At 36.5% G+C, this 17,138-nt stretch overlaps 2 protein-coding genes across 3 annotated transcripts; both read left to right on the forward strand.

Annotated features, from left to right (window-relative positions):
• The first annotated feature begins 667 nt into the window (after window positions 1-667).
• Window positions 668-7,730, forward strand: LOC117984521 (retinoid-inducible serine carboxypeptidase-like). 2 transcript variants are annotated; one of them, XR_011236989.1, is made up of 10 exons: window positions 668-1,164; window positions 1,902-2,125; window positions 3,354-3,453; window positions 3,568-3,698; window positions 4,047-4,362; window positions 4,828-5,019; window positions 5,632-5,709; window positions 6,067-6,221; window positions 6,811-6,934; window positions 7,678-7,730. XR_011236989.1 is itself a non-coding variant. In XM_069500073.1 (9 exons), exons 1-9 carry the CDS (start codon window positions 1,113-1,115, stop codon window positions 6,871-6,873), a joined length of 1,311 nt encoding a protein of 436 aa, XP_069356174.1. In that variant the 5' UTR covers window positions 668-1,112; the 3' UTR covers window positions 6,874-7,023. The 2 variants fall into 2 exon arrangements, 1 of the variants encoding a protein (XP_069356174.1); XM_069500073.1 differs by lacking the exon at window positions 7,678-7,730 and having other exon boundaries at window positions 6,811-7,023.
• A 1,118-nt stretch (window positions 7,731-8,848) lies between these two features.
• Window positions 8,849-16,919, forward strand: LOC117984354 (retinoid-inducible serine carboxypeptidase-like). Its single transcript, XM_034970979.2, has 9 exons — window positions 8,849-9,314; window positions 10,207-10,433; window positions 11,378-11,474; window positions 12,476-12,606; window positions 13,041-13,341; window positions 14,189-14,371; window positions 15,498-15,575; window positions 16,150-16,304; window positions 16,825-16,919. Exons 1-9 carry the CDS (start codon window positions 9,203-9,205, stop codon window positions 16,879-16,881), a joined length of 1,341 nt encoding a protein of 446 aa, XP_034826870.1. The 5' UTR covers window positions 8,849-9,202; the 3' UTR covers window positions 16,882-16,919.
• The last annotated feature ends 219 nt before the right edge of the window (window positions 16,920-17,138 follow it).

Genomic DNA, 17,138 nt, shown 5'->3' on the forward strand with positions numbered 1-17,138 from the left:
TCTAGGCGAAATTCTATCCCATTGAAAAAAATTACTCGTAGTGATAGTCACTAATATCAACAAGGTAATAACCAGATAACTTTTACTATAACTGTCTGCCTTAGCCTTATTTACTTAATGTAACAAATGGTAAAATATTTACTTTATTTCTTTTACGACTATTTGCTTGACTGGTAGGAGTGATAATTTGATTACAACTTAACTAGTATTGGTAAAATTGAATATATTAGAAAGTTGAAATTTTGCATACCTTTATGGAAAGGTCAAGGTGTCTTATTTAAAAATGCATCGTTACAAAAACGTAAGAAGCTTTTAGACCTACAATTCCTTTACGTGCAATCTTTAATTATCCTAAAATCAACAGTCCTCAACTGGTGAGCAACTTTAAATTTAAAGTTTCTCCCCATTATCCACGTAAATCCATTAGGAACATCACTTTGTCACCCATTGCATAAATCTTCAAACTTTGGCGGCAAATGTCCTGTCCCAAGATTGTACTGCAACAGCTCTGTCATTAACATTAATTCCTACTCTTTGTATGCTTCGGAATAATATAGGACAAGAATACTTACCTGCAGGTAGGCTGCAGCGCTACACCCGCGCTACGGCCGTGCATCAGTTCATAGATCGAATTTACAAAGGAGCGCGGCCCCAGCGCTGCAGCCGCTCTGCCTCCTGCAGTCGCTCTGCTTCCTGCAGCCGCTTTGCCTCCTGCAGCCGCGCCCTTAATTACACTTTATTTATTTTTTAAATGATTCTGAATTTTTCGTAACGAATTTTTAGAATTGTTGTGTTTATTTGTTTAGTGGTTACATTAAATCTAATTGAAATCGATTAGAAATTACCTACCTAACATTTTTTTAAGAATAACTATAAATAAGTAATATTATTTTTGAATAAGTGAACCAAATAAATAAAAATATAGAATAGATGTAAATGGTTATACCTACTATCGTTAAAAAATTATTACAACTGATATGCTTTCAAATATTGACCAATACAGTAATTTAGTTAATCGGATTAGTTGATAACTATATTCCTATCTGATTCGGATATTCCACGACTACTCTTCTTCATTCGTAATTAGTGCCTAGCATAGAAATTACTTCGAAATGTTACTCTATACATTATCCATACCAATATTATTAGGGGCGTGTGCAAATGGTAAGTGGATGTTTTTTTTATATTAGAGCTAGCGCGCACCACAGTGCGGCGAGTTGCGGTGCGTTTTCAAATCCGTAAATTGGAATTTATATCTATGACAATCCGGTGCGGATATAATTCGGCAGTGCGCGCGCTTCTTTCTAGTTCTATGGTTCACAGATTTTGCGGAAAAAAACGTATGGAAATTTACCGTGGTGCGCGCTCATATACTTAGGAACTCTTGTTCCTAAGTATGTTAGACAAAGCCATAGGACTAAGCTAAAAAGCTATAGATCGTACTTTGACATTTGCTTCAGTTAAAAAGAGACGCATAATAATTATAGCTCTCACATAAAACTATTTCGTTGTAACTCTGAGTAAAGTCAAAGTATCGCTCAATAGATTTCAGCCTGATATTAGAAAATCGTGTCCGATTAGAATAATAATAACACACAAAAAATTTTTTTGTGATCATAATAAGCCTACTGCCAAGTCGTCTGATTTACATACCTATAGATATATGTATGTATTTAAGAGCGATTACAACCTCATCCGATCCGAATCCGTGAAGATACGGATATCAAAAACTCGGACCGAATTCGAATATTGGTTACGCACTAATCTGCTCTCTGATCCAAATCCAAGTTATACTGAATAGCATCGCCTCGGATCTACGTCCTAGGCACACAAGATTTAAAAAAAAATAGTTTTACTCAACCCTTCGAATATTTCTGTAATGAATATTTTGTAATCAATAGCCCAGTTTGGAGATTTCAAGCAAAATTTCGGCTATGTCGAAGTTCGTGAAGGAGCTCACATGTTTTACTGGTTGTTTTACACCACGGCCAGTGTCACAGAGTACACAGAGAGACCTCTTATAGTATGGTTGCAAGGCGGCCCGGGAGGATCATCCACCGGAGTCGGAAATTTCGAAATACTCGGACCACTTGACTTATCACTGCAAGAGAGAAACTACACTTGGGTAAGACCTTATTGTACCTACTTATTTATTACTAGATGATGTCCGTGACATCGTTCGCGTGGATTAAGTGGGCGCAGGACGGTGCTTTCTTCATACAAACTTAGAAGGGTAATTACTACATTATTTGATAATGTACACTCAAAACTAAGTATTATATCGTCATTATCTAGGTTTATTGATATATAAAATATTGTCAAAAATATTGATTTTAAACTTACGAACCTCAAAAGAGATTATAGCACTGAATTTCATATAATATTACAATACTCATCTATTACAATATTCTGTCTTAATAATTCCGTTATACCTCTTCTTATGTTTTTAAGCACCTACATTTTTTTCATTTTTATATACTGTTAGTCTTTTTTAATTATTTGTTTAAATTTTATTTTATAATGTAGATAATATTCTTTAAATAGATCGTACCGTACCTTTTTGTCCGTGATTTCACTTTTTTAGGCTCCCACTGAAAACCAGCGCTGCAGCTTGCTGCAGCAATGCTGAGTAGGAGACCTATATTTGGTCACACGTGACACTTTATTTAGAATATTTTTTACCTATAAGTATAATTTTTATGTAATTAATTAAATTAGCTTTAAGGTTTATCGGAGTGTTCATTGAGATCAAATAAAAAGCTTTTCTTTCTTTCTTAAAAAAATAAGATTAGGGGTATGAAAAGTCTGAAACAATTTAACATTAGACATAGTTTATTTATTCATTAGTTGAAATAATATTTTTTTTTGATTTATCGTGCAAAATATCGAAAAAATACGACTGTAGTACGGAACGCTGCGCGAGCCATGACTCGCACTTGGCCGGTTTTTTTAAACCATCTGGGAACCTTTTATTCTCTCGTATAAGTATAAAAAGTAGACTGTGTCTGTCCCCGAGATGTTAGCTATCACTGTAGGTACCCGTCAAAATTAGTTGAATGGATGGGCTGTAAAAACGTGGCAGACAGACAGACACTTTTGTATTTCTAATATTCATAGTTCCTATCTATTTTGTATTTATAAAATCCATTGTACCTACTTAATAATTACTTACTATGGATTTTTCTATTATGCATTAATTTAATCATAATTAATTCATGTCTGGTTGGGGCCATAATTATGAAGTCCCTACTTGTACCTCTATTTTCTCACTCATGACTGTGTTTAACGGCTCACTTTAGCAAAATTTTCAAAGAGTTTATACCTACAATACATTTCATTTTACCTATTTTCAGATTAAAAATTTTAATGTACTATTTGTGGACAATCCTGTCGGCACTGGCTTTAGCTATGTCGAAGATAACAAATATTTAACTAAAAGTAACGACGAAATAGGTAATAACACCTTATTCAAAAACGGCCATCATGATTATTTTTGGACTAGGTACCTACTTACTTACTTATTTATTATATCCACGTTCTAAAAAAATATATATATTACGATTACAGCTTTAGATTTTGTAGAGCTGATGAAAGGTTTTTATCAGAGTAACCCAGAATTTGAAGGAGTTGAACTTTACATTTACGGACAGTCGTATGGGGGGAAAATGGCAGTTGACATGGGCATTCGAATGCGAGAGGTTGGTATATCAACTATTATTTATTAATTAATGGTCATATCACCAAGGCCCGTGTGCAAGGTCGGTAACTCTATCGATACCCAGCATCACGACTAGGATTGTGAAATTCGCCATAGTAACCACAATGTAACATTTTGAGTAGGTACGTCGTAAAACAAAATCGTTTTAACTTTGTAAATTCATAAGTTACACGACATAAGCAAATTGTCTCATTTGTTTACGTAGGTAGTGTGACTTTTTGTTTGTTTTTTGTTTAAAAATTGATAACGAGTAGGTTAACACCCTGTATTTTAATTACAATACCTAGGTAAGGCAGGTTATGTATTTAAACTACATATTTCCTAATAGGCTGAAGATACTGGTTCAATCAAATCCAATTTGAGAGGAATCGCTATGGGTAATGCTTGGATACATCCAGTAGATGCGACCCTCACTTGGGGACCCTTACTTCTAGCAGCTGGCCTTGTTGACCAGGAAGGCTATGAAGACATACAGGCATCAGCTCGAGAAGCCGAAAGGTTATTTAACGAAGGTTTTTTCTGGAATTCTACTATGCAGTGGGCTGCAACGCAACAGGTGGTGCTCAGGAGAACAACTAGGGTTGATTTTTACAATATATTGACTAAAATGGAAGTCAACTTGCCGGATAATTTAAGCGCTTATGGTAAGTTTGTGAAAAGTAAGTATGTTTTATGTTAATAGGCACCTAATTATGGTATGCTACTGCTGAAATCAGGGGCAATTCCTATATTTACTGCACTTGAATTAGAGATGACCTTTAGCACTATCTATTTATTGTATTCACTCTTTACACATTACCTATTATGTAGATATTTTAATACTTTATAAGTCAGTCAGGACTTTTTTAATACAGAATTTTATTGTATATACAGATACGAGTCTGTCTGTCCATCTGTTATCTCTTCGCAATTCTACCTAGAATTTAGATTAGTTTACATTCTGGAAGTTACATTTTTATTCCGAGAAAAGTTCCGTTTACCGTATTCCGTTACTAAGTACGGGATTTTAAGACCTGAATCAACGCGGATGAATTCTCTGGTTTTTATCAAAAGAAAATTTTGTAGTTTCCTGCAGTTCGTGATTTTAATAACTTTATTTCTTTACTCAGAAATTGCTAGGGACGCGATGATTCGCGACATGCCGTACACATCAACAAGACAAGCACTGAACCTAGATACTCTTATGAACACGAGGGTGAAACAAGCTCTTCGTATTCCTGAAAGAGTCATTTGGGGATCTCAAAGTAATGACGTTTTCGGTACATTAAGGACCGACTTTATGAAGCCTGTTACTGAAAGCAGTTAGTATTCTCTTGTACTTACTATTTTTTATCTTGAAAAAATATTTCACTGGCACGACACACGACATTTTAGACTCAAATACAAATCATTTATTTGCTGATTGTAGGTAGGTACATAATTAAGTTGTTAATTACAATTGTTTTTATTGCGAGCTAATAATACCTACTCTGATTTAGTTATGTTAGATTTTAAGCCTACGTACCTGAGTACCGTGACGTGTTGGATCAATAAATGAAGACCCATTCATTCATTTAAATATTTACGTAAAATCCATACTAATATTATAAATGCGAAAGTGTGTCTGTCTGTCTGTCTGTCTGTCTGCTAGCTTTTCACGGCTCAACCGTTCAACCGATTTTGACGAAATTTGATACAGAGATAGCTTGCATCCCGGGGAAGGACATAGGCTACTTTTATCCCGGAAAAACAAAGAGTTCCCACGGGATTTTCAAAAACTAAATCCACGCGGACGAAGTCGTGGGCATCCTCTAGTAGTTACATAAAATAAATAATAATTTATCTTAAACCTTAATAAAGTGATATTTAACGTGACTATCGTTTCTAAGTAAGGGCTAAATACCTATAGATGTAGCATCTGTTTAATTTTTCAGTTGAAAAACTTTTGAATGAAACGGATATCATCTTAACAAAATACAACGGCAATCTGGACCTCATTTGTGATACTCCAGGTAAGCTGAAAGCCTCCACGAAATACTTTTTATTATAATTTATTGTAATATAATTTAATATATTTATTTATATCTAAAACGTGTTACATTTCAAAACATTTACAACACAACACAGATTATTTATGTAGAGGTGCATATAGGTATACATATATTCCAAAGATTATAACAGTAGAAAAAATATACAAAGAATGTCCATCACATAGTATCTACCAAATTATTTTAAGAATTTAATTATTATTAGATATGTTTAAAATAAGTATCTTATTATGTAGTCGGTATTCGGTGTCTGATTGCTGTTTTCTGTTCGCTTTCTTTATAGGTGTCTATTCAAACATTATTTTTTATTAAAACCGTCAGGACAAATTCTCTGGGTGGATCGTCTAAAGTGGGCCGGTGCAGAAGGATACAGGAACGCACCCCGACGACCCATCTGGGAGAATGACCGATTGGAAGGATACTACAAGTCCTTCGGAAACTTTAGGTTCTTCTGGATCAATGTAGCTGGTCATAGTGTAAGAATACTTCGGCAGTTGTTACCAAGATTTACCTAAGTTAAAAAACCGGCCAAGTGCGAGTCAGACTCGCGCACTGAGGGTTCCTTACTATAAGTAACCGTAATAGAAAGTAAGGAACCGTCGTATTTTTTCGACATTTTACACGATAAATCGAAAACTATTATGCATAAACATAAATCTGTTTTAGAATGTACAGTTCATGAACAAATTTTAAGTTTTTTTTGGTGATGTAACCACCAATTCATGGTTTTCGGATTTTTCCTCTTGTGTGTGCTAATAAGACCTACCTACCTGCCAAATTTCATGATTCTAGGTCAACGGGAAATAACCTGTAGGTTTCTTGACAGACACAACAGACAGAAAGACAGACAGACAACGAAGTGAAGAAAATGGGTATTGTACTGCCTTGCTATAAAACAAAAGCTTTTGGCATTAGGCATTAGGTTTACTACTAAGTATTATTTAGGTAATATTATTTAAACCCAACGATCTCCACTCTAAAATTTAATTAGATTAAGTGATTAAAAATGAATTGCTGTATACTTACTTACCATGAATAATTAATAATAATGAATTAATTATACAGGTCCCAAGAGACAATCCGGCGGGAACCAACGCCTTCTTACGTGATATGACTTCATTTGGATAAACATTGAAGAATCTTTCTCAAGCCTATTTCATTTATTTTCAATCCTGGAATTAGTATCTAGGTACCTGTAGCAAAACCTTATAAGTACCTAAGTAATTTATATTAAAAGAACTGTAAATGTATCCTAATTCCTAAGTACAAGTTATTTATCATCCCATAATTTACTATCACAGCTAGAAATAGGAATCTCGCATTTCGTATAATATTGATGGATTCTATAGATAATACCTAGATGTTGATGGCAGATATTTGGGCGGTTGTTCAGGGACAAAATCAAACAAAACTTAGGTACTTACTTAATTATTAAAATGTAATGACGACAAAATGCAAATGATTTTATATAAGTACAGGACTTACCACTTTTTAGGGTTCCATAGTAAACAAGGAAAGATTACATTTAAATGTATCTACGTAATTTAAGCATCCTGGAAAAACATTGATTTAGCTTTTTAAAAATCCCGTGGGAACTCTTTGATTTTCCGGGATAAAATTAGCCCATGTCCTTTCCCGGGATGCAAGCTATCTCTGTACCAAAATTTCGTCAACATCGGTTGAACGGATGGGCCTTGAAAAGCTAGCAAACAGACAGACAGACACACTTTCGCATTTATAACATTAATATGTATGGAATATTAGTATGGATAGAAACTTTACTATTCTTCTGTATTTACAAAATATGTAAATTATACAAAAACTATAGCTTACTAATAACGGAACTGGGAAAATAGTAAGAAACCTAGATTACACCAGTAGGTAAATATGTACTTAGGTAAAATAAAATGTTTATTTACAATGGATACGCAGGTACGCGGATCACGGATATCCGTGTATTGAGACACGGCAGCTGCTGCATTGCTGAAGAAGAAAATAAAGTGCAATGAAATCTATCCGTCTTTCAGTGCATTCTGATATTTTTAGGGTTCCGTACCTCAAAAGGAAACAAGGACCACTAAGGATCACTTCGTTGTCTGTCTGTCTCTCTCTCGTGTCTGTCAAGAAACCTATAGTGTACCTAATCTCGTTGACCTAGAATCATGAAATTTGACAGGTAGGTAGATCTTATAGGACACGTAAGAGAAAAAACTGAAAACCTTGAATTTATGATTACATCACAAAAAAAAAAATTAAATGTGTTTATGTCAACTTTCAAAGTAATACCTAATAATAATGTACTTAATGGGGCATCATAATGAAAGGGCTTTACTTACACATTCTAAAACACATTTTTTTAATGCATAATACATATGTACATAAATGCGTTCTTGATACAAAACGTCGAAAAATTACGATTGTAGTACGGAACCCTCGCTCGGTGCGGTTAATTTCTTTAATTTCGATACAAGTTAGCCCTTGACTGCGATCTCACCTGATGGTAAGTAATGATGCAGTCTAAGATGGAAGCGGGCTAACTTGAAAGGGGTATGGCAGTTTCATTGAACCCATACCCCTGATCAGTTTCTACATAGCATCGTACCGGAATGTCAAATCGCTAGGCGGCACGGCTTTGCCGGTAGGGTGGTAACTAGCCATGGCCAGAGATAATATCCATGGCTGAAGCCTCCCACCATATTTTAGGTATAATTTACTTCAAATATCCTATACATAAACAACAAATATATCAAACTTATTACTAGATGACGCCTGCGACTTCATAGCGTTGGAACTCTTTGATTTTGCAGGTTAAAAGTATTTGTACTTTCATAGGTACCTCGGAATGTAAACTTTCTGTGTACCAAATTTCGGTCAAGCAGATTGGCTATGAAAAGCTAGCAGCTAGCTAGCTTTATTAGTGTATTGTACACAATCTCTGAACTAAAATACATTGGCAGGTCATGGGCAGGTCATATCCTTTTGCACAGGGATATACATATTTTAGACCTCTGTTCATTTAGTTTAGTTTTGAGATTGTGTACAAAATAGAATTAGTCATAGTTTCGCATAGTAATAATTATTATTATAAAGAGGTAAAGTTTGTAAGTTTGTTTGTAGGATGTAATCTCTGGAACTACTAAAACGATTTTGAAAATTCTTTCACCAGTAGGAAGCTACTTACGTTAATGCTGAGTGACATAGGCTATAATTATATTTTAAAAGAATTGAGATCCCTTCGAAATTATAATAAGCTACCCGTGTGAAGCCGGGGCGGGTCGCTAGTAATTTATATGACAAATGGCCATTATTTGGTTACAATCAGTTGCGGAATAATATAAGTAGTTAGCTACCTAATGATAATAATCTTCTGATAACAAAATTTTTTATTGGGTCGATACCTTATTGATATTAAGCTACATGGCTGTTCATGCTTCTACTTTATTAGTCCTGCTGAAACATGAAAAATATTACTGTAGTGTTGTTGGTTATAGTAGGACTTGCACTAGGTGCCGGGTTGGGCGCCCTTATTTGGTGGCTGATTCCTAGTAGAAATCTTTATGAAACTATCCGTAAGTCAGATAATTTTTATGATAATTTTTTTATGTAAATAAGTAGGTAGGTACACTTTGTAATTTTTGCAACTTTTAAAAAAGGTCCATAAGAGGAATTTCTTAAGGTAAATACAGAAATTAGGCCAACCAACAAGTTGGATAGGTAGGTACTTAATAGTTTTTAACAAAACTCATAAAAACGTGTTAAATGATAAACTTGTACTTGTACCTATACTTATTGACTTGTCTCAGATATTATTTTCTTTCCGTAGTAATTTACAGATACCTAATCCTAGAGCTAAGTAAATTTTTTTTCTGTCACTTGCTTGTGAAATTGCCTACTTTACTGAAGAAAGGATTTCATTACAGAGGACTGTAATCTGGTATTTCATGGCCGCGGCAGCCGCACGCCAGCAATTTTCAAGAGGACTTTAATGGAAATTGCTGGACAGCTTCATACTGATGTTAAGGTTCTTTATGTGTAGAGTAACATAAATTAGGTTTTTTTTATGTACACGATTTTATTAATATACTTACTTATTGTTCATTCATTGCATGCGGTGTGAGTATGGTCCAACAGCTGCCGCCAGTTTTTTTTTGTGATTATAATAACAGGCTGAATCTTCGTGAGTAGGCTCGGTTTAAAAGACGCCCAAGTTTTTCTCTGTGAAAATACTCGATTCAGGTAGGTAGCTATTTTAGTGCGCAGGTATAAAACATGTCGATTCGGTGGGGTTTCGAAATTGTCTGAATAAAGACTTAGTATTATTTTAAATATTGAGACAATTGGATAATAATCTCGGAAAAACAATTGTCCTACAAAATAGATGGTATGACTGGAGCGTCCTCCACTCCAAAAATGTCCAAATAAATATATTCATTCATTCATTCAACTAACTTTATTTACCAGTTCTAGAAGGTAGAGTAGGAGATGTGGACTCCACGGCTGCCTTCACAAGATTTCGCGGACAGGGTGATATGTTTTGGTGGTTCTACCCGACTCTTGCACCTTCCCCGATGGACCGGCCTGTAATTTTGTGGCTACATGGAATAACTGGAACATCGACCAGTTTTCTGGCTAATTTTGGCATGTTTGGCCCCTATGACGAGAATCTTAATAGAAGAGCCGATTCATGGGTTAGTAAAAAAAGCCATTCTATCTGTGAGTAATAACTATTTTAAAGAATAATTTGAAAATGTCCCTTGTCCAAGTTCCCATTGTCAGTTTTCAAGATTTGTATGTACCTTACCTACTTACCTAATTGTCAAACCACGACGAAGGCCGATACGATAGGCTAGTCAATATATATAAAATAACAAATTGACCTCAACGCTATTACGTTTGCTTACTAACCTCAGGGTCCTGTTGTACACGAGTCTTGGCTGGGCTAGGTTGGTGGATCTAGGAGTAGTGCTATCTTTTTCACATTGTTCTCTGCGGAAAACGATATAGCCATAGCTTTTACGATATACCAGTTCTGCATCGATGTACTGATACAAAGCAACGTTTGCGGAGCGCGGGCGGCGCGAAATGCAAAAAGTAGGTACTTTTCGTGTACATGATTAAATCGCGCGGAGAATTATAATAAAATCAGGAATATTTTTTCCGCATTTGTCCCTTTTGAACGGGTAATGACGGGGCATTTTTTCCGGAATGGCTCATTTACTCCTTTTTAGTTTTTACTGAAGTTGGTTATTCCTAATAACAGTGTAGGTACATGTCAATTGGTTAAATATCTAAGTTCCGTTTGGCACCCGTTGGGTGTGTAACTCAAAAAAAATTGTCCTTGTTCGATGATTACTTTTTAACCTATGAGGTATGTATACATGATATTATGTTAGTAAAAATAATGTGAGAATAATACTTAACAACAAAATTATTTCTTCGACGTCAAAGGCGTTGCGCAACTGGTATATCGTAGCTGTGACTATAGCACTGCTTGTTGTCATTTACTTAACTTTGATTTGGAGATTTGTGTGCAGCTGGATTAGCATCTTTGTGACCATTGGTATTCTAAGTATTTTGTGTTCTTTGTATAAGAAATCAGTCATCATTTTAATAATATTTGTGTTATTTACAGATAAATAACTATAACTTATTATTCGTGGATGCACCTTTAGGAACAGGTTTTAGTACAAGTAACAACAGAGCAAAGTTCCCGGGTTTAGACCAGAATGGTAAGCTTTTATTATTATATACGCTTTGAAAATGCATTGAACATGGTTTATACAGTAATGGCTAGGTTAGTGGCGAAAACGTGGTGAAGATGTATAATATATCTCCTCCATAGACCAAATAAACAGAGGTTAGTAAAGTGTAGATGTGAATGTTACGCTCATTGAGCCAAAAAGTAGCTCACAAGTCGTTGTGGCACTGTAAGGCCGGCTCCACACGTTGGTGCCTGTCCCGTCGCGTCAGAGCAAACGTGAAAAAGTCCGATACAGAAATTGAAATTGCTCTAAGCGATTTTACCTTACAGTGCATATAATTTTTATTTGTTTTATAAAAAAAAAAAAAATGCCACGTCAAAAAAGATGGTGGACGTACGCACTCGATATTATGTATTGCAACAAGACTGACGTTGGCGGCAACGTGTGGATGGATCGCCAACGTTGGCGCAGATTCCTTTGAAAAAATCGACATGGAACGGCCCAACTCCCAATGTTGGCACAATGCTAATTTCCCGATCCACACGTTGGGCAAACAGAGTTGGGACCAGGGTTGGGGACAACGTTCAAGGCCAAATTCGTGATAATGGCTCTTATCAAAATGCTCACGACGAGTTGTGACAAACGAAGAAAGCTCACATAGCGAAATTCGTGCCGTGGCTATCATGCTATACGACACAATATTGCATTGTGGCAATGAAGAAAAACCATGACTCGTATTCAGGAACCATATTAGAATAGGTACGATGCACAGTGATTTGCGATATGGATCCTAACGTCCTATTATTTTTTCGCTCAATGAGCGTTTTCGGTCTTTGAGCGTAGCGGGCATAATGTACAGTACCACACATTATGCCCGTTCTTGTGGCATAGCACGGTCACGTCCTCTCCACTTCTGTATAATCTAAACTATATTCTACATATTATATCGCGCCTAATAAGAAGATAATTACTTATATTAAACTATTATACTGAAAATTTTAACTAAATGTTACGATTTATATTTCCAGCTGATTTCTTGCTCAGAACACTACAATCATTTTACGACACACACGAAGAATATAGAAATTCATCTCTTTACATTTGTAGCCAGGGAGACGGTTCACAACTTGCCCTTGCGCTTACTATAAAATTATATGAGGTAAGTTAATATACTTTTGCATAACCATCCGTGTTGTTGTGTGTCGTGACTCGTGACGCGATCCCACCGCACGCGACAGAAGACTTTCCTTCAAAGCCTTAGTAGGTATATTTTATATGCAGAAGACATGCACTTTTGTCTGTCACTCTCGTGGCCTCCGATTGGTCGTCGCCATACCAGATTTACTGCAAGACCCCACAACACAGTCATGTGTTTGCGCCCTTATTAAAACTCACAAACTTATAAAATATACATATAATAATATGAATAAGTGCGAGTTTCACTCGCATACGAAGGGTGTACCATCGTAAAAGAAGTAACCCTTTTTTTTAACTTTTTATTATTAATGGTTGTTATTACGGCAATACCGCTGGCACCCTTTGGGTACGGAACTGTAAAGACCATTTTATAAATTTATACCATTTACTTTACAGGACGGCAGCGTGTCAAATGACTTCAAGGGAATAATTTTAGGAAATCCTGTGATTTCCCCTGCTTTGGCTCTTACAAAGTTAGGGTTTTATTTAGAACAGCTCGGCTACATAGACGGTAGAGGCCGAGGAGCTGTTGAAAATTTCTCTGAGACAACAAACTCGTTGGTTCAATCGGACAAGCTTCAAGACGCTTTCGATCATTTCACGTCCCTCGGATATTTCGTTAATGAGGACGCTGGCGCCATTGCTGTTAATTTGGCCCACATTGTTGAGAAATTGACTCTGAATTCTTCCACTCAGGGTAAGTACGTCAAGAATTGCGCGACGAAATGTGTCCAACACTGCTTCTGCACCTAATGCAATATAGACATTGACACTGTACAGCCACTGTAGAAGCCGCATTGCTGCAATCACGCATTGTTGCCGTTGTTCTATATTCAGAACAGATCCTTGTAGGTGTAGTACAAGGAACAATTTAATTTGATGACGTCCCACACAACTATCGCGTACAAAGCTGGTACAAAATTCGGGTATTGGGACTTTGTCATTGAACTTCAAGTTCCACTCCTCAATCCTGATACCTACTGCAGGGATTAGGTCAGCATAAATAACGGAAACTGGAAAACTATCGATTATAATAATATGTATAGCAATCACTAGTTGACTGGTGACCAGCCCCTTGTTCACTCGGGTAGAATTTCTGAAATTTTCTAAAAATTCCTGACCCAGCGATTTAAGCTGTGCGTTGATAGCCTCAGTCAGCGATAGCCTAGGTACATTATTATTATTAAAAAAATGGCCAAGTGCGAGTCAGACTTGCGCACTACTACTAGGGTTCCGTTCTGCAGCCGTATTTTTTCGACATTTTGCACGATAAATCAAAGTAAAATAAATAAAAATCTGTTTTAGAATGTAAAGGCAAGGATGTAACCGCAAATTAAGCGGTTTTTCGATTATTACTTATGCGTTCGCGGATCGTTCTACCGATTGAGTTGTAACTTTGTACAGTTGTTGTTGACACTTGCTTGAAAGTATACAAAAGGATGAATAAAATAAAACTCGACAAACCACGACACATAAAAACATCTACATTACATACCTACTCAATGTTTTACTTAAAATGTTAATTTACACGTTTATATCTTCAGATTATTTCGGAGAGAGAACTTACGTTGAAAGTGTATTTCGCTCCAACACAAATATAAACAGTTTTATGGAGACAGTAGTGGCGCCCGCCCTAGGCATTTCTGATACTGTCAAGTATGATGGACAGCGTGAGGCGGCGATACAAGCTTTTAGAAGCTCTTATATGAAACCCATCGTGGACAAAGGTAAGCACTGCAAGCCGTGATTGACTAGTGGTTAAAGCGGCTGGAGCTTCGGGTAATATCTAAATATATTTTTTAATTCATATTCATATAAAAAAACCGGCCAAGTGCGAGTCAGGCTCGCGCAATGAGGGTTCCGTACTACAGTCGTATTTTTTCGACATTTTGCAGGATAATTCAAAAACTATGATACATATAAATAAATAAAATAAATAAAATCTGTTTTAGAATGCACAGGTGAAAACCTTTCACTTGATATAGTTATCTTACTTAGAAAATTTAAAATACTAATTATTAGTTCATGACCACAATTTAATTTTTTATGTGTGATGTAACCACAAATTCACGGTTTTCAGATTTTTCCCCAAATGTCAGCTATAAGATCTACCTACCTACCAAATTTCATGATTCTAGGTCAACGGGAAGTACCCTGTAAGTTTCTTGACAGACAGACAGACAGACAGACACTAAAGTGATCCTATAAGGGTTCCGTTTTTCCTTTTGAGGTACGGAACCCTAAAAATTGTGGAACCGGCAGGATTCAAACCTGTGTCTCCCTGGGTATCGCGCCCGAAGCGCCTTTGGCCAACAGGCCATGGTTCACTAACTATTCACTTCTGCCAAGTACCGGAGTAATACATCTTTATTCAGTACTCAAACGGCTGAATAACTCGGGGTAATAGATTCAAACTTTGGATTCAGAGTGGTTTTCTACAAACCTGCAGTCGTTGGCTTCATGAAAAAGCTCTGATCTAAAGCTTAGTTAAAGTGGGTGATATTTTGTCACTTTATTTGGTCGTACGAAGCAAGGTGCGACAGCGAGGATAGGGTCCATTTCCAAAAATGATTTTTTTTCATTTAATCCAGACCAGCGCTTAGCTGCTGTGAGACTTGCGCAAGTGATTCACTTGCCAGCAAGTCTCAGTGATGATGCAGCCTAAGATGGAGCGCGTACCTAGAAGATGTCTATTCACTCTTGACTGGAAGGTATCCATATCCATATTAAAATTGGAGGGAAAGGAAGGACGTTCCACATCCGAATTCATTTTATGTTTTAGTTTAATAAATTTAGATATTTACCTAGGTACTTTGAAGTTGATGCTAACTCTAACCACAATTTTTATTTCAGTGGAACATATTCTCAAGAACACAAATTTGACTGTCAATATTTATAATGGCAACCTGGATGCAGTTTCCAATACGCCCGGTAAATACTCATTGCTTTTTTGTATTACTTATATACCCGCAGTTTTTAACCGACTTCAAAAACAGATTATCTATATTTTTTATACATTGGTACCACGACTGTTTGTACCTATACCTACTTACATAAAGTTACATAGTACAGACCTATAGTAGTGTATTAACTATTAAAGTTTGTATTATACCTTATCATCATCATCAACACATCGCCAGCGCTCTGCAACTGATTATGGGTCTTCTCTCAGAGTGAGATAGGTTTGAACCATAATCCGCCACGTCGGTCAAGTGAGGATTGGCAGAGTTCACACTTCTTTGAGGATATAATATGGAGAACTTTTAGGCATGCATGTTTGCCCTCACAAGGTTGCCCTTCACCGTCAAAGCAAGTGATATTTAATTTCTTAAAATTCACATACTTAACTGCGAAAAGTTAGAGATGCGTGCCCGGGATCGAATCGCACCGCCGCGCGACGTCTTGTATAGGCCGACGATGTTTTAACCACTAGGCTATCGCCGTTTTATATCTTTTATACCTAATAATATCCCTAATATTCTTTTTCTAATCTCTACATACCTAGGTCAATTAGAATGGGTCAACAAACTCTCGTGGTCTGGACAGGCAGAATTTTTAGATTCCGAAAGAACCACCTTGGTGTTCAATCGTCTTATTGAAGGCTACTTCCGAGAGACGGCAAGGCTGCGATTTTACTGGATAAACGTCGCAGGACAACTGGTAAACCTATCATTTATCCTTAACTCACTTAAAAGGTAATCCACCCACCAATTCTGACGATCTACCAGTAATTTGTTTTTAATTAAAAATAGCGGCGCTCCTGCGCTTTGCTTAGCGTCTGGGTCACGGGAACACAGAACCAATCAACCGCGACCCAGTCAGCGACGTTTTTTTTAATAGAGATAGCGAGCAAAAGAGCAGGCGGGTCGCCAAGCGGCGGATGTTAAGTGATTACCGCCGCCCATGAACATTTGCAGCACCAGAATAACCACCGATGAGTTGCCGGTCTTGTAGGAATTTGTTGGTCCGCCCCTTACTCCATGTTGTAATCTAATGGGAATATCACCGATGGGAGTTGGTTCCACAGTTTGCATGTGCGTGGAAAGAAGGATCTGGAATTAGAAACCAGCTTGGTTTATTACGAAGCATTTGAGCTTGATATTCTTTAACGGAGATATTGTATGTACGTTATTTTATTATGGTAACTACCCATACTATAATACCTATACTATTTTTACAGGTTCCACTCGACAATCCCGTTGGAATCAGGAGAGTTCTAAACCGTATTACAAATTAAAAATAATAGAATAAAATAAATAGAAACTATAATATCTAAGTATGGCCAAAGTTTGTTTTATTTATTCAACTTATTGGAAATAACTTTTAAATAGGTAGGTACATCGTACATCATTACCAAAAATTGCAGAACCGGCAGAATTTGAACCTGCGCGTAGGTTTACCAGCTTAGGTATCACGCCCGGAGCTTGGCCTAGTGGTCAAAGAGCGACGCAGGTTCCAATCGTAGTGATTACCTTTACTACTCTTTGGTTGCAT

This window comes from Maniola hyperantus, chromosome 8 (genome assembly GCF_902806685.2).
Source record: "Maniola hyperantus chromosome 8, iAphHyp1.2, whole genome shotgun sequence".
Classification (NCBI taxonomy): domain Eukaryota; kingdom Metazoa; phylum Arthropoda; class Insecta; order Lepidoptera; family Nymphalidae; genus Maniola; species Maniola hyperantus.

Excerpts from the sequence above, each read along its gene's own strand:
- LOC117984521 (XM_069500073.1), top strand. The coding sequence starts at position 1,113 with ATGTTACTCTATACATTATCCATACCAATATTATTAGGGGCGTGTGCA. Across the intron at positions 3,454-3,567 it reads TAAAAGTAACGACGAAATAG|CTTTAGATTTTGTAGAGCTG; the intron begins GTAATAACACCT and ends TTACGATTACAG. Across the intron at positions 5,710-6,066 it reads CCTCATTTGTGATACTCCAG|GACAAATTCTCTGGGTGGAT; the intron begins GTAAGCTGAAAG and ends TAAAACCGTCAG.
- LOC117984354 (XM_034970979.2), top strand. The coding sequence starts at position 9,203 with ATGAAAAATATTACTGTAGTGTTGTTGGTTATAGTAGGACTTGCACTA. Across the intron at positions 9,315-10,206 it reads AAATCTTTATGAAACTATCC|TTCTAGAAGGTAGAGTAGGA; the intron begins GTAAGTCAGATA and ends TTTATTTACCAG. Across the intron at positions 11,475-12,475 it reads CCCGGGTTTAGACCAGAATG|CTGATTTCTTGCTCAGAACA; the intron begins GTAAGCTTTTAT and ends TTATATTTCCAG.